The sequence below is a fragment of the Solea senegalensis genome, linkage group LG9, assembly GCF_019176455.1.
Source record: "Solea senegalensis isolate Sse05_10M linkage group LG9, IFAPA_SoseM_1, whole genome shotgun sequence".
In the NCBI taxonomy this organism is placed as follows: domain Eukaryota; kingdom Metazoa; phylum Chordata; class Actinopteri; order Pleuronectiformes; family Soleidae; genus Solea; species Solea senegalensis.
The window spans coordinates 667,284-684,411 of NC_058029.1; the positions used below are offsets into that span (position 1 = coordinate 667,284).

General features: G+C 43.1%; 1 protein-coding gene across 7 annotated transcripts in view; it reads left to right on the plus strand.

Annotated features, from left to right (window-relative positions):
- The window catches only part of LOC122774991 (thrombospondin type-1 domain-containing protein 7A-like), a 108,039-nt gene that overhangs the window by 65,014 nt on the left and 25,897 nt on the right, over positions 1 to 17,128 (plus strand). For all 7 annotated transcript variants that reach the window (XM_044034646.1, XM_044034649.1, XM_044034651.1 and 4 more), the window contains 9 exons: positions 1,399 to 1,514; positions 3,018 to 3,153; positions 4,193 to 4,296; positions 5,879 to 6,073; positions 7,274 to 7,540; positions 12,634 to 12,812; positions 13,767 to 13,772; positions 14,600 to 14,733; positions 15,206 to 15,359. In XM_044034646.1, coding sequence (XP_043890581.1) covers positions 1,399 to 1,514; positions 3,018 to 3,153; positions 4,193 to 4,296; positions 5,879 to 6,073; positions 7,274 to 7,540; positions 12,634 to 12,812; positions 13,767 to 13,772; positions 14,600 to 14,733; positions 15,206 to 15,359 — 1,291 coding nt within the window. The remainder of the gene's footprint in view (positions 1 to 1,398; positions 1,515 to 3,017; positions 3,154 to 4,192; positions 4,297 to 5,878; positions 6,074 to 7,273; positions 7,541 to 12,633; positions 12,813 to 13,766; positions 13,773 to 14,599; positions 14,734 to 15,205; positions 15,360 to 17,128) is intronic.

The window sequence follows — 17,128 nt, forward strand, 5'->3', positions numbered from 1 at the left end:
GACACCAGAGGCTTCTGTTCTGCTCGGGAGGATTTAACTCCGTCTATTGGTATTAAAACAAATCTCCTCTCGTGTCCCCTGTGAGACCTCGATCTCCTCTCCGATAAACGAGCAGCGGACGCCCAGAGGGCAGATGTTTGTGTCGTCCACACACAGTGTCTCACAGATGAGATTATAAGACGTGTTGCAGCAGGTTAATCTCGACCCTCATCCTCACGAACCTCAGCCTGACCTCGTGTTCACGGAGAGTAAAAAACACTTCAAATGAGGGAGTTTCTACGCTGACGATGTTCTAATGTTCTGCTGACTTTAGGCTCCAGGAGCCCGGTGTCGTCCCCAAGGTGCAGAACTGTCATTTGGGCCCGAGCCACGAATGTCAGGGGCCGCAACGGCGAGGAGCCTTTCATTATCCTTCAGATTATTATTCTGTCCGCGGGTTTTCCGTCATTTTTCACGAGCATAAAACTCTAGAAACTCTGCATGGAGGTCAGGTCTGGCAAAAATGTGATATTGGCATAGTTACCGGACCCGTGCGTTGCTCCAGAGCGCTATAGCGCCCCCTAAAGGTGAAAACAGAGGCAAAACTGAGTTCCGCCGAATTTTCCGAAACTCGGTGGGAAGATGTTATCGACAGAGACGAACAAAAAAGTCGAGCACGATCATGGCCTCAACGAGACAGGAGGTCGTTCATTTTGAATTTGCAGCCTGTGCACATTCTCTCAAATCACTTGATTTATGGTGTAAGTTCAGAAATAACGACAAAGAAATCTTGATGAATCTTGATTCATCAGGTCCTGGAGGACATTTACAACCTCCTTCATCAGTGTCTCTGATCGTCTTTGCTCTATTTGTTCACTAAAAATCAAATTCTGATGAAAAAGACGCATATTCAACTGTTACAGAATCTGCAAAATGAAAGTTAAATGGTACTAAACAGTTTTTATTTTAGTGGTTTAAGTGATTTCTATTTTAGGCTCTTTTTTTAACCCTTTCCCAGTAGCATGTGTTAGCTCCCCCTGGTGGCCACACCCCCTCCAACATCCATCAACAGAATGTCATCTTTATATTTAACTATAATAAATGGAGTTCTTATGTATATATATATATATATATTTTTTTTTTTTTAAATTTTCCAATAAAATGTGTGTTTGTTTATGATCAAACAAACAAACGTCTTCACATTCATAGAATTGTATTATTTTATTATTGTACAAGGTATTTTACAGGTTTTTATCACTGCGTTACAAATGAAATGGTGAATTGTTTTCAGTTTGACTCTCAGCTCAGGTGCTTTTCTCCTGTGACTGATATTCACACGTAATCATAATGTTTTATGGAGGACAAGTGTCTCCCATATGACCCTATAATTCACTGTGTGTGTGTGTGTGTGTGTCTCAGGTGTCCAGACGGTCCTCGTCCCAGCACAGTGAGACCGTGTCAGCTTCCCTGTAAGAAGGACTGCATCGTGTCCCCGTTCAGCGACTGGACGCCGTGTCCTGTTTCCTGTGACGCAGGTGAGAACATGAAGACATGACATCATGAAAACATAAGAAACAGGAAAACATGAAAATATGAAGACATGAAGACATGAAGACATGAAACATGAAACATGAAGACCTTACCTAATCTCATCTATCTCATCTTCCAGACACACACACACACACACAGGGACACGATGACATCATTCATAATCATTCTCACAGTTGGTCACATGAGGTTGATCACATGTTCATGATCGCCTTACTCGGGTGACGCTAACAGCTAAGCTAACACCTGAAATTCTTCCATACGTCATCAGAGTCACGATGTCAGCGTGACGTGAAACGTCACTGTGTTCTTGTTGTAAAGGGCTGATTTGTGCTCACAGCGCCCCCTGCTGGACCCTGCTGTCATAACTGCTGTCTCTTCTGTGCAGTTTGAGCTCAAATTAATTTCTAACGTTCACATTTGAACCTTTTTCGATCAAATAAACGCGTTTCAGATCAAAAAGTGACGGTTGTTCGTAAACACAATCAGATGCATGAGCTAACACAAAAACACGCGTCTGTTTACACGTGTGTTTACACATGTTTACACATGTTTACACGTGTTTACAGTCTGACTGACACTTGTGACGACACGAGTCAACAAGTGCACGGCTTTGTTCTTCTGTTTTCACGCTGTGAGCTAAACAAATGTTGAGAGGAGGTCACCTCTGTGCTGCAGTCAGTGTCTGGACGTCAGCAGCAGCAGCAGCAAACGTTATTATATTGATTTATGAGGGAAAATCATTATGGTCCATATTTTGATGACCTCCTCGTTCGACACGCGGGCGTAAATCTCTCTCCTCTCTGAACACGCCGCGCCTGTGGCCGCGCATGCTAATGTGACGCCACTGATACCTTCACCTTGTGCACACACACACACACACACACACACACACACACACACACACACACACACACACACACACACACACACACACACACACACACACACACACACACACACACACACACACACACACACACACACACACACACTGGACACACTTAAACTTAACATTAACCTTAAACTTAACCAGTGAAGTAGTGAAGTCCTAACCCTCACCTTAACTTGTTCACATTCAAACAGAAAATGAGGTTCTGCCTCATTAGGACCAGGTTTTGGTCCTGCCAAGGTCAGTGTTTATGACAGAAAGGAACACACACACACACACACACACTCATGAAGATTCAGAGGTGAGTTCAGGATCATCCAGAGACTCGAGGACATGTCCACACATGTAAATATCATACATTTAATCTGAGTCAATCCCATAGTCTAATAGGATTTTTAATATGATTATAATTATTATGTGTATTTCTTATTTTAAAGGAATGTGTGTGTCAGTTAAGGCTTTTGTTAAGTGTCTTAAAATCAGCTTGTCAGCCGTGTTTATAGGTAAATACACATGAAAACACTGTATTAGATGAGTGATTAGTGTGTGTGTGTGTGTGTGTGTGTGTGTGTGTGATTATCTGTGTTTGTCTCCTCAGCTGGAAACGTGGTGAAGACAAAGCAGTGGAGGAAGCGTCTCATCATCCAGCTGCCGTCTAACGGAGGACAGGAGTGTCCGGAGGTTCTGGAGGAGGACAAGGACTGTGACGTCCCCGCTGTCTGTCCAGGTTTCAGGTATAAAAAAAAGTCTGAGAGGTCACTCCATCATTCTGAAGGTCAAACTTGTCTTTGGTCAGTTTTGTTTTTATTTTTCTGACGTTGGTGAAAAGATGACGTCACTCAACCATGATCGTCTTACGTGATTCTCTTATTCCCGTAGCAGCTTACGCATTAAAACCACATCACGGGTAGTTTAGTTGTAGTAGTAGTTTAGTAATAGTTTTACTGGTAATTTAGTTGTAGTAGTAGTTTAATTGCAGTAGTAGAAGTAGTATTAGTAGTTTAGTTGCGGTAGTTTAGTAGTAGTTTAGTTGCCGTAGTTTGGTTGCAGTAGTTTAGTTGCTGTAGTTTAGCTTTAGTAGTAGTAGTACTAGTTTAGTTGTAGTAGTAGTTTAATTGCAGTAGTAGTATTTGTAGTACTAGTTTAGTTGTAGTAGTAGTTTAATTGCAGTAGTAGAAGTAGTATTAGTAGTACTAGTTTAGTTGTAGTAGTAGTTTAATTGCAGTAGTAGAAGTAGTATTAGTAGTTTAGTAGTAGTTTAGTTGTAGTAGTAGTACTAGTTTAGTTGTAATAGCAGTAGTTGTAGTAGTAGTAGTAGTAGTAGTTTTAGTCGTAGTTTCTGGGAGTCAATGGAGCAGGGGGCGGAGCGGGGCGTAGATGCTGGGCTTCTGCATGATGATTGGAGGAAGTGCCTGAAAGGCGGAGTCAGTTTTTGATTGACAGCGTTGCAGAAACAAACAGACAGTCTTTTGTGTGTCGGTCCTGAGTGGATTCTGTGATGAGGTGTTTGGACAAACAGCTGCTCACTGTGTGTTATTTACACATTTTCATTTGTACATAAACACTGTCAATACATCATCACGTTTGAAATATCTGGACCTGAAATGAACTTCCTGTGATCTGATCTATCGCTCGATCTCTGTGGATTTAAAGTGACAGTGACACACGTTAAGTCCAGCACGGGTTCTGTTCTCCACAGAACAGGATGTTGGTGTCAAACTTACAGACTGTGTTTTACACTCACATGAATTCACTGTCATGATTTTGTTCCAGGTGGAAAACACACAAGTGGAGGAAGTGCCAGCTGGTGCCGTGGTTTCTGCGACAGGACAGTCCCAGTGCACAAGAAACCTGCGGACCAGGTCTTCAGACTAGAGGTGCACACACACACACACACACACACACACACACACACACACACACACACATCAATCTCTTCACATTTCCCTCGCAGTCATCAAACACACACCAGCGTAAAAATCAAATTCTTGTCTCACTGTGCAGCATCTGGACCTGCAGATGGAGGTTTAAACACAACCTTAACCCAATTTACCCAGGGACACACACACACACACACACACACAGACAGACAGACAGATAGACAGACAGATAGACACACACACACACAGACAGACACACACACACACACACAGACAGACAGACAGACACACACACACACACACAGACAGACAGACAGACAGACAGACACACACACAGACACACACAGACACAGAGAAACCACATCCCTCTCACCAGAATCACCACATAGTGAGTCTGACACCTCCGTTTAAACAAAATCAGCCTGTTTAAAAACATCTACAAACATCTTTACTTGTCTATAAAACTCACACAAACACACACAAACTCACACATGTTGGTGCGAGATACGACGTGACCTCACGCACCACCTGACAGATGTGTGTGTGTGGGGAGCTCAAACGTCTGCATCACAGGAAAATGAAATATTACAGAAGCAGCAGCAGCAACAGCAGCAGCAGCAGTAACAGCGGATGTAGCAGCAGCAGTAGCAGTAACAGCAGCAGCAGTAACAGTAAAAGCAGCAGCAGCAGCATTAACAGGAGCAGCAGCATAGGAGCAGCAGAAGTAACAGCAGCAGCAGTAACAGCAGCAGAAGTAACAGCAGCATTAACAGCAAACATAGGAGCAGCAGCAGTAACAGGCATTACAACAGCAGCAGCACCAACAGGAGCAGCAGTAACAGCAGCAGCAACAGCAGCAGCAGTAACAGCAGATGTGGCAGCAGCAGCAGTAACAACAGCAGCAGCAGCAACAACAGCAGCAGTAACAGTAACATGAGCAGCAGCAGTAACAGCAGATGTAGCAGCAGCAGCAGTAACAGCAGCAGCAGCAGTAACAGCAGCAGCAGTAACAGCAGCAGTACCAGTCGATCTAATCTGAGCAGGAAAATCCAGAGTAGATATGATGTAACAGGGGATTCAAGTGGGAGGAGCTTGTTCACCTGACTGACTTTACATATCAAAGTCATTACATTAATCACAGGGAAAACTGATCTAAATTGAGGATTACAGGTAAACTCAGGGGCAGATTAACACAGATTAACACAGATTACTATGAGGGAAAGTCATAGTATTCTGTGGATAATGGGGGCGGGACTAGATAAGCTTTTTGCTTCTCCCGCTTTCCCTTTCGGTTATGTGTATTGTGTGAACTACACAACGATGATGTGTGATGAGTGATCTAACTGACATGACCGAAATAAACATATAAATAAATAAATAAATAAATAAATAGTGAAAATTTTCATTATTCTCATTTTCATGTGAAAAACATATTTCAAATGATGACTGTGATATTTGTGCAGATCGTCTTCAATCTGTAGAATAAGACGAGTCTCAAATCATCATGTTAACACATTTTGGCAAATTGTTGTCCACTGTCTGACATGACCTCTGTGACCTCTGACCTGTCCTCTTGCAGCCGTGTCCTGTCGTCAGCTGGACGGCACTCAGGCTGACATCAGCGAGTGTCTGAGGTTTGCGAGGACGATGCCGGCCATCACTCAGCGCTGTCAGCTTCCCTGCCAGGACGACTGTCAGCTGACCAGCTGGTCCAAGTTCTCGTCGTGCTCGGCCGACTGTGTGGGCGTCCGCAGCAGGAAGAGGACGCTGATCGGTGAGAACGTGTTTCACACCATCGTCCTCTAAGTGCTGATGAGGTGCAAAGCAATGTTGGGGTGTGGTGTTTGGCGGGCAACTGTCCAAGAGAGCGGCAGTAAACCCGGGGTCATAAATCTGCTGGGATGGTTCTCGCCGGCTAAACGCTCCGCTGGGATTAAAGCAACAAATCTGGAATAACTCCTCAGCCCTTTGTTATCCATCAGCGGTGTCCCCCAGAGAGACGCTCGCCGGGTGCATCAGTGCTGTAAAAAGTGGTGTGACGCATTTATGCCCCCCCCACACACACATACACACACACACCTGAGGCGGTGGACAAGTCAAAGTGGATTTGAGACGCTTTTATTTTTCTCCCTGATGTGAAGAGTTGAGTTTGTTTGTGACACTTTTGACCTTCAGGTGTAAAAAAAAACAACACACACACACACACAGGTTCAAAGGTTACATGTGAACACACACACACACACACACACGTGCAGAACAGAACAGGAGATCAATGTATCGCAGATCATTCTTCTTTTCTCAAGGTCAGGATTTTACAAAACGGCACAAATTTACTTCAAATTGATGCTAAACACTGTAGTAAACATGCCAGGCCTGTAGGTGGTGCTATAACACTGTTCCACTCCTGGATCCAAAACTTCATTACAAAAGATAAAGTATTTCTTTATTTGTGAAGATGATCCACAATCCTTCACCTGAAAATAATATCGTCACTTTTCACAAAACATTTCTACTTTATTCTTGGAATGACTTTAATCTCTTAATATTACGACTTTATTCTCCTAATATTACGACTTTATTCTCGTAATATTACGACTTTATTCTCTTAATATTACAACTATATTCTCTTAATAATACAACTATAATATACTAATATACAACTTTCTTTTTACGAGAAAAATGTCACAAATCTATTTGACTCTTTTTTTACTTTTTTCTCATAAAATATTGTGACTTTTTTTCAGATTATGATGACCTTTGTCTCGTAACATTTCAACTTAATTCTCGTAATATTGCAACTTTCTTTGTGTTTAGGAGAAAATGTCACAACTCTATTTTTCTCATAAAATATTGCAATTTTTTTTCAGGCTATGATGACTTTTTTTTGTAATATTACGACTTTTTTTCATATAATTGGGAATTTTTTTCCTCATATATTTGCGATCTTTTTTGTTGTTTCTGTCCACTCCCTCAGGTAGGAGCAAGAAGAAAGACAAGTGTAAGAACACGCAGATGTACCCGCTGAGTGAGACCCAGTACTGTCCCTGCGACAAATACAACGCCCAGCCCGTGGGGAACTGGTCCGACTGCATCCTGCCCGAGGGAGGCCGAGCGGAGAGCGTCCTGGGCCTGAAGGTCCAGGGCGACGTGAAGGAGTGTGGACAGGGCTATCGTTACCAGGCCATGGCGTGCTACGACCAGGACAACAGGCTGGTGGAGACGTCGCGCTGCAACAGCCACGGTGAGTCCAGCTGAGGTTTGTCCTCCCATCCCATAATACACAGGGAATCTATCGGTGTGAAAATGTGAAACTGAAACAATTTGCATTTATCATTATCATTACTTTAGTGTTAAAACTAAGCAAAGTTTAACACAAACATATATGGAAGAGTATTAGTGCCACATGTAAAAAACACATCATGAATTCTGAGATTAAAGTTGAATTCTGAGATTAAAGTCAGAATTCATGTTTTGTTTTTTTTTTACATGTGGCACTAATACTCTTCCGTACACTGTTGAGTTTGTGTTAATTTCACTCGACGATTTTTGTTTTGTTAAAGTCGCAGGTTCACGTTGTCACATGTTCACTCTCTCATGCTCTGTGTTAGCGTCCGTTTACGACAGAACATGACCATTTACGCTTCACGACACGCCCACAATTCATAAATCATAATTCATAATTCATCATGGTGGATAGAAATTAAGTGGATTAAGTATTCAAAAGTTCAACTTCTGTAGAAGAAAACAGTGTAAAAAAAGCAAGAAGGAATTCACTTCTGCAGAATATTCTGGAGTTTATAAAACCATATTAATTTATGATGTGTGTGTGTGTGTGTGTGTGTGTAAACAGACATACATTGGCAGTGAAGCACAAGAAAACATCTTTTATTTGAGGTTTTTCTTGTTTTTTTCTTCCACCTCAGACTCAGTTTCAGGTGAGAAATTATTGTGGCAGGAATTATTTTCTTTTTTCTCACTGTTAAATATTCATGTGGAGAGAAAGACTTTGTTTGTTTGTTTGTTTGTTCACATGTGAGCGAGCAAGAGAGAGAGCTCCTCCCACTGAGTCACAGCTCATTTTTCTGACATTTCTTTCAGATTCATTTATCTACTCCTCAGGGGTTTTTTTTCAATCTCAGATTGGAGAATTTCTTCAAGCAAAGAACGCGAGGAATTCTGAAAATCTGTGTGAAATTACTGTGAAATAGAGTGTGTGTGTGTGTGTGTGTGTGAGTGTACAAACATGGGTTAAGCCTCCTGCTGTGAGTCACATATTCACATATGCGTTGCTTAATCTGAGTGTGTAAGAGTGTGTGTGAGATTGTTTGTGTATCCATGGATTCATCTTTCAGCATCGTTGAGCTTTTTGAAAATGAAAGACAGAACAACACACACACACACACACACACACACACACACCCACACCCCGCCCCCCGCTGTCCATTGCGGTGGGCAGGGGTTAATCGACTGCAGCGAGTCCGACCCTTGAGCCCCACACAGATAGATCAGGTGAACCCAGATGCCAGAGGGTTCCCCTGAGCCTCCTGCAGGTGTCGCTGAATGCACCTCGTGGATTGTCGGTCTTTGTTGGTTTGGTGTATTTGTGAATGTGCAGTGGCACAGGTCAGGTGATCTGTCAGGTGATCTGTCGAGTGCCAGAGTCTTGAGCTGTGTGGTGTTGATGTTTACTGGCTGCAGAAATTCCCTGTTCTGGTCCTTCAAGATCCTTAAAGGTCCTTAAAGCGCCTAAGGACCATGTGGCAAGTCCTAAAACCTTGCCACATAGGCGTCCAAAGGATGATGAGGGTAGAATCTTTTCTTTTTAAGCGATAAATATGTTCACTTGCATGAAGGTGAATTCACACGGTAAAATGGCAATAACACACGCATAAGATGTGCAGCAGTAATGCACATGTTTACATCTGTACCCTATATGCTTTCTATGTGAGTCATTTTGTTGCCTCTCTGACAGTCAGAAGATACATTTCTGGCTTCTTCAAGCGTGACATCGTACCAGTGATTTCATCACATCCTTCAAATCTGTGTGTGTGTAGACTCTGATTCTCCACTTCTCCAGTTTCTCTGCCTCATTTTCTCTCCGTCATCATGGATTTAAATTGTTGATTGAGGAGAAAACGGGCTGACTCAGCGCCTGTGATGTCAGCCATGCTCATCATCATCATCATCATCATCATCATCTCTGTGTTTCACAGATATTAACAGAGAGAACGGGAGGATGGACTATTATTTCTGTCATGAGAGGAACACACTGTGCTGTGATTCCAGGGTTTTCCTCGTGCCGCACATCGTCTCGTTTCTCTGTGAGAGGAAGTGAATTTAAAATTCAAAGGAAGAAAATAGCGGCGATGGATATGTGTCGTTTGATTTTAGCACATTGAGCTGAAACTGATGGTGTTTTGAACACAATCACCACATCAACGTCCACTGAAGAGCCGCCGTCTTTTGATTTGACGGTTGCTTCCATTCTCTGAGCTAAAGTCATGACACTGCGTTCACGCCGTTTAGTGCAATTCACAAACTCCGGAGGTAGGTGTGTTTTGGCCGTAAGAAAAGAGAGAAGTAACAGGCATTTCTTTAGTTTTCACCGTCAACCACGGCTGATGTGGTGACGCGGTGTTGGAAAAGTCTGAAGAGAAGAAACCGCCGTCGTCTTTTGGTTTCATGACTCCATAAGAACAGAAGACGCCGTCGTCAAGGAGAGTCATCCGAGCCTCGACCTGGCAACCCTCCGACGACCGGACCTTTCAGCTGTGAGTCGCTTGAACCAGACGTGGAGGGAGATGAAGCATCGTTCTCTTCTTCTTTGGTAGGGAAGCGTCCTCTTCCCTGCGCCCAGACTGTAGCGCCACCTGTATCCTCCACAAACCTTAGACTTGACTCTCAGATTGAATTTACTGCCCCCTTAAGTCGTTGAGGACAAACATGTCCACTTCCAAAAATACTGCTGATTATATCAGTAATAAACCCTGAACTGTCCCTTTACATCTGTTCACACCTTTGCATCGAAACTCGCCGCACGGAAAATGTGCGTCGCATCCGGGTGACGGTAGATGAGCGGTAGAGGTGGTTGTCTTTCAACTTGAAGGTTGTGGGTTTGATTCTCGGCTCCTCTAGTCTACATGCCGATGTGTCACATTCAGACACTTGGAGTTAAGAACGTGAACTATGAGATCTGCTCTGTCATAAATGGAACGTGTTTTCACTGGGAAGTCGTGAAGGTCAGAACATCTCACTGAGGACCAGTGACCCTGACGAGAGTTGAACAGATTGTGTCAGGAGTGAAGTTTGAGGTCAGACTCTGGTCAGATTATTCATTTCTTTCTTCTCTAAGCTGAGAAAGAGCCTGCAGTGATGCAGCGACAGCCTGAGGCTGAGAAACTGTCATGAGAGCAAAAATCGGCCCAATTTAGTCAGAATCATTTAGGACTCGATCAAAATAGATGCTGGAAAAATATTTAGGTCAGTGTTTTCTTGAGGGACAAACAAAAGAAAATGTTGATCAGTCTTGAAAATCACGACCTTCTCAAATGTTTTAACAATTGTTTTGTTATATTTACATTTAAGAAGCTGAAAAATCTGAGAATTTGTCCAAATTATCCAAAGAAACTCGATTCATTGTTTTATTAATCTATTAAATAATCCATAGTGAACTTAATCCTTAAGTCAAAATATAAGTACCATGGTTTCCTTTAATAGTTTTATATATAATTTGAATTCCACTGCCAAAAGAAAACGTCTCTAAAGTCCAAACAGCCTGGATTTTAATAGATTGATTTGATTTATTTTTGTACAGAATATTAACCTTAAAAATAAAATATTCTTTTGAAGAAACTCAGAGCAGGAAGAGGAAAACTTCTGCTCGTCAAATCTCTGAACTCTGAAAATCCTTACGTGTCAAAAGCGACCTCTGCCAAATGTTTTCTGGGACAAACGCCAAGAATTCCCAAGTATTTATGGATCTTTCGGGAATATTGCACACGGATGAGGAAGCTGCTGATGAATCCTTCACACTCTCACGTTAAGTGCTTGTTTTTCCTATTTCTGCATCCATTTCTCCCCTTTAACTTTAATTATTATGGGAACACGTGAACGCATTATTTAAAATGAAGAGCGACTGATTAAGTTACCATGTCATCTTTTTTACACGCTGTATTATTATTTAGTACTTTAATAAATCATATGGGAGGTTTTTTTTGAAAAGAGAAATGATGGTTAAATTAGCCGGCGTCAGGCTTGTGTGAGCGTCGCTGCTCATTCATCATCACTGGTGAACGTGTTAATGTTTCTGCTGCAGCTTCACACCGCTGTGACAACCGTCATCAAGTGAAGACACCGGAACAAATGAATTCATTTAATAAAGTTTAAACTGAGCGTGAGGGCGGCGATGATGATGATTGAAGCAAGGATCGACCAACTTTAACAAAAGAAGGAGGAGGAAGAGGAGGAGGAGGCAGGAAGTAAACGATGACGACGGATCCTTGAGCAGCACAATTTCATGTCATCAAGGATCCAATTTGTAGGATCCTTCAAATTCTGCGAAGCACAGAGTCCTTCTACATTCTTTATGTACCCACAATCCTTTGCACCACCAAAGTCATGGCCAGACCAGCAAAGTGACCCTTGTTTTTCTATTTGGGATGAGCACGGACAGACAGACAGAGGCACAGACAGACAGACAGACAGAGGCACTCGGCGAGGCTCTGACGAGCAGATGAAGCTCAGCCTCTGTCTGTCTGTGCCTCGGTCTGTCTGTCTGTGCCTCTGTCTGTCTGTCTGTGCCTCTGTTTGTCTGTCTGTGCCTCTCTCTGTTCGTCTGTCTGTCTGTCTGTCTCATCTGGCCTGTCTGTCTGTGCCTCGGCCCGTCTGTCTGTGCCTCTGGTCTGCGCCTCTGCCTGCCTGTCTGTCTGTGCCTCGGTCTGTCTGTCTGTGAAGTTTACGGCGAGGCTCCGACGAGCAGATGAAGCAGATGAATTTCAGCTTCCACACTAACAACTCCTTTTCTAGCTTTTATTTCATTTTTATTGTTTTATAACCGACCATGAAATTAGGCCTTTGAACGTGCGGCGGCGTTTTCATTCCACCGGGGGCTGAAAAAGAATCGATAATTTCATTTATATTATTTTGTGAAGTTAATGGTTTGCTGTTTTCCTCACAGTGGATGTAATATTTATAAAGAGCTTTAGTTTTTCTTAAGTTGTAAAAATGACAGTGGCTCTGGGAACCGCAGAAGTTTCATAAAAGATAAGGAAAAAGAACTCTTATTATTCTTCCTTTCATCTGAACACGTGTTGTTTGTGTTCTCCGTGTGCTCAGGTTACATCGAGGAGGCGTGTATCATTCCCTGTCCGTCAGACTGTAAACTCAGCGAATGGTCCAACTGGTCGCGCTGCAGCAAGTCCTGCGGCAGCGGGGTCAAAGTTCGCTCCAAGTGGCTCCGGGAGAAGCCGTACAACGGCGGGCGTCCGTGTCCCAAACTGGATCACATCAACCAGGTAACCATCTGAGGACTGATGAACCCTGCTGAAAATGATCCTCGTAGAGACCAAAACCTGGTCCTAATGAGGCAGAACCTCATTTCTGAGGATCTGATTAAGTTTAGGGCCAAGATGAGATTAAGATGAAGGGTTTTAGGCATTAACTGGTTATAACTAAGGTTAGTGACCGGGTTAGAAGTCAGTCCCGTACACGTGTGTGTGTGTGTGTGTGTGTACTTGTTTCTGTATCTTTATGAGGACCAAAAAAACGTAAACTACAGGAAACTTTAGTTTGGTCAGGGTTAAAACCTGGTTTTAGGGTCAGAGTTAAAACCTGGTTTTAGGGTCAGGGTTAAAACCTGGTTTTACGTTCAGGGTTCAAACCTGGTTTTAGGGTCAGGGTTCAAACCTGGTTTTAGGGTCAGGGTTAAAATCTGGTTTTAGGATCAGAGTTAAAACCTGGTTTTACGTTCAGGGTTCAAACCTGGTTTTAGGGTCAGGGTTAAAACCTGGTTTTAGGGTCAGGGTTAAAACTGGTTTTAGGGAGTTAAAACCTGGTTTTACGTTCAGGGTTCAAACCTGGTTTTAGGGTCAGGGTTAAAACCTGGTTTTAGGGTCAGGGTTAGGAACTAGTGGATGCAATATGTCTCATTAAAGAGACGTTACAAGAATGTGTGTGTATGTTATTTGTATTAACTTAATCAACAGTACTGCGTGTGCGACTGATTTACTGAGACAAATATGACAAGTGGTCAAAGTAGCAGTGTGTGTGTGTGTGTGTGCCAAGTGTAAACAGATATTTATGATTATATCCTCTCAAAGTGTTGATTATACTGTAGGTTGTGCCTGAATATGAAGAGTGACGTGTGCTCATTAATCCATGTGTCTTGTTTTAATCCCCCTCTCTGTCTCTCTCGCTGTCTCTCCATCTGTCTCTCTCTCTCTCTCTGTGGATGTGACTCGCCGCCTCAGGCTCAGGTAAGAACAAACCGCCTGTCTCAGCTGTTTCCTGATGCAGCCTGACACACACACACACACACACACACACACACACTGTGACAGTCATCGCTCTGAAACAAGCAGGAAACAGAATCTGTTATTAAACTTTTCTTTTGCTGTTTTACGTGTTTCTGTCAAACATTTGAGTTTAAAAGAGCAAAAGAAAATCACATGATTTTGCCCTCGTAATAAATCACACATTCATAATAAGCCTCTGCCTTCGTTAAGAAACCAAAGACTTAGTTCTTTGTTGGAAAACGCACACACAGCTCCTGAAGCAGCAGTCACAGTAATAAGCAGCAGTCACAGTGAGGAGCGCAGCAGCAGTAGCTGCATATTAAGTAGCCACGTGTTTCCTCTGTGAGGAGCAGCTGATTGGCCGTGGAACGTGATCCTTGAACCTGAATTCAAACACAAAGTTTATGGTTTTAAGACCCACAGTACTGTGATGTGAAGCACGTAGTGGCTTCTTCCAAACTTCAAACTTTAAAAAAAACGAAAACCTTTTTTCTATGTTTACTCGGTTTGCGCTGGGCGGAACAATCATATAAAACAATCATCATATAAATCATGTTCCTTCATAATGTTGCGACTCATTTGCAGCCATATCTGTAAAAACTATTCATTTTGAATGGATGAATCAATTCTTTCCAAGATAATTTAAACATAAATCTACACTAAAAGTCTGGGAGGAAAATTCTGCTCATTTGTTTTGGGGACCCCAAAACAAATCTCCTATGATCCGTCTGTGGGTCCTGACCCAGGGCTTGAGAGCCACTGGTTTACCGGACTGTGGTGGTTTTCAGGTGTACGAGGTGGTGCCGTGTCAGAGCGACTGTAATCAGTACGTGTGGGTGGCCGAGCCGTGGAGTGTGTGGAAAGTGAGTAACGTGGATTTAAAGGAGAACTGTGGTGAAGGCGTCCAGACCCGAAAAGTCAGGTAACTGTTCTGTTCTTCCACTTATGAATCGGTGTTTACTGTCTAAGAACGAGTGACAATTAGTGACACTCTCCCGCACCAAAGTCCAGAGAGAAAATCAGTGATTTTAGCTGCTGGTCCTCTGCTGCCTCGTGTGGTCACTTTGTGTCACTGAAGTCAATCTGAACGTTGGATTTCAAACGCTGAAGTGACAAAATAAGACATTAGAACTTAGTGATGGAGGCAGCAGTGGATCAACAACTCCTCTGTGTGTGTGTGTGTGTGTGTGTGTGTGTGTGTGTGTGTGTGTGTGTGATGTTAAAATCACTGATTTTCTCTATGAGGTTTGGTGTGGGAGAGTGAGAGAGTTGTGTTCTGTTGTGTGTTTGTTTTTTTATTATTTCCATAAAGACCTATTGAGAGTTACATATTTTCCCCCACAATAACAACAACAGCAAGAGTTTTGCTAAAAATAATTGGGTGTGTGTTTCAGGTGTATGTTGAACACCATCGACGGCCCGTCAGAGTCTGTGGAGGATTATCTGTGTGACCCCGAGGAGATGCCACTGGGCGCCAGGGAGAGTCGGCTGCCCTGCCCCGAGGACTGCGTCCTCAACGACTGGGGGGCGTGGAGTCGCTGCAGCCTGGTGAGGAAAAAAAGAAAAGACGTCTGGAACAGATAAAAGATGAGAACGTCGCACTCCTGAGATTTATCTTCATATCTCCCTCTTGTCATAAATATTTTTCTCGGAGGCTGAAAGAACTCACAACCTGGCTGCTCTGTGTTATCCTGTGTGTGTGTGTGAGTGTGTGTGTGAGTTGTCATCAACAGGTTATTTCTCGTCCACCAAGGAGGAGTAAAAAAAAGAAAAGAAGAGAGAGAGAGAGAGAGATATAAACACAGAGGCAGGCTCATACATCACCTATATTACACTTTAGCAGGGAGGGAAAAGTTATTTATGAGAAAGTGTCGCCGCTGCCGGGCAGGTTTCCAAATTTACATGGTGGTGACGCGCTCACAAAACATGATAAACTCGGCCAAAAACACGACGCCGCGCTTCTGACAAAAACAACAATAAACAGGGAACAATAATTAGTCACATGTCACGATATTATTGGTCTGTGATAAAAGACACAACTCTGCCATGACTGTGTTCATAAATATCAATGAGCACATGAGGATTGTTCTCCTGCTCTGCATCATAACAACCTTTTACAACTCAGTCTACAATATACACGCCTGACATTTAAAGGGCCAGTCCACTTTATTTTTCAAGTGTGGCGTCTCCAGTGTTACGCTCCTACAGTCTACAAGCTAAAACACACTGTGTACAAATAAGTGTTACACTCAAACCCTTCAGTGCCAAAAATGTCCCATTGAAAAACCATTCAAACTGCAATTTTTCATCTCACTCATTGGAAGTGATTGTTTTTACAACTCTCCACCAGATGGCGTTGTTTTTGGTCATATTCTGCATATGGAGAAAAAAAAACCCATTTCCACTAGATAACACTGTCACATGTCCCAGGCTGTAATATGTCCATAGAGAAAAGTGTTTTTAGCTCGCGGGGACACAGGAGCTGCTGGTCCTCTGCTGCCTCATGTGGTCACTTTGTGTCACTGAGGTCAATCTGAACAAACAAAAACTCAGTGATGGAGGCAGCAGTGCATCAACAACTCCTGTGTGCTGTGATGTTAAAACCAATGATTTTCTCTGTGGACTTTGGTGTGTGAGAGTGAGTGGTTCACAGAGCGACTTAATCTTCAGTTCCCAGTCAGAAAAGTCTGTCTAACAGTGAATAAAAGACCTAAGCAGGTGTCGAATTTAAGATAAAACTATTAAGTAATGATGTCATGTTTTGAGTTGTCGAGATATTCACCTGCGTCCATGGGACGACACCAGCTGTCAATCACACTGATGTCCACTCATATGTGTCATAATTTATCATCTATTTTAAACATCATTTGAAAAGAAACTGTTACTACGGTCTACTTCCGAGGCCTAACTTGTCAAAGTCTCTGGTTTCCTGCTGGTCGTCATGTTTTCAGTGAGGGTTTCGAGTCGACTCCTGAACTATCACTTTAAAGACACCTGACGTCAGTGACGTGTGATCCCAGGTTTCACACTTCAGGTTCCAGCACGTTCACGAGCTCCATGCGACCCGGCGCTGCCGCTGCTCCCGCTGCTCCCGCTGCTCCCGCTGCTCCCTCTGCTTCACAGTAAAAATCTGTTTTTTAGCCGCTGCTCTCACAGCAGCAGCGCGGCCATTGTTAATCAAACCCTGTTCTTTCCCAAAGTGCTCGACACACACTTACTACACTTCCAATCTCAACATGGAGGCCACGGCGGCAGCAGCAGGGGGCCTGTGGCATGTTTTATTCATCGTGGCAGTGATGGAGTTATTGAAAAGGCTG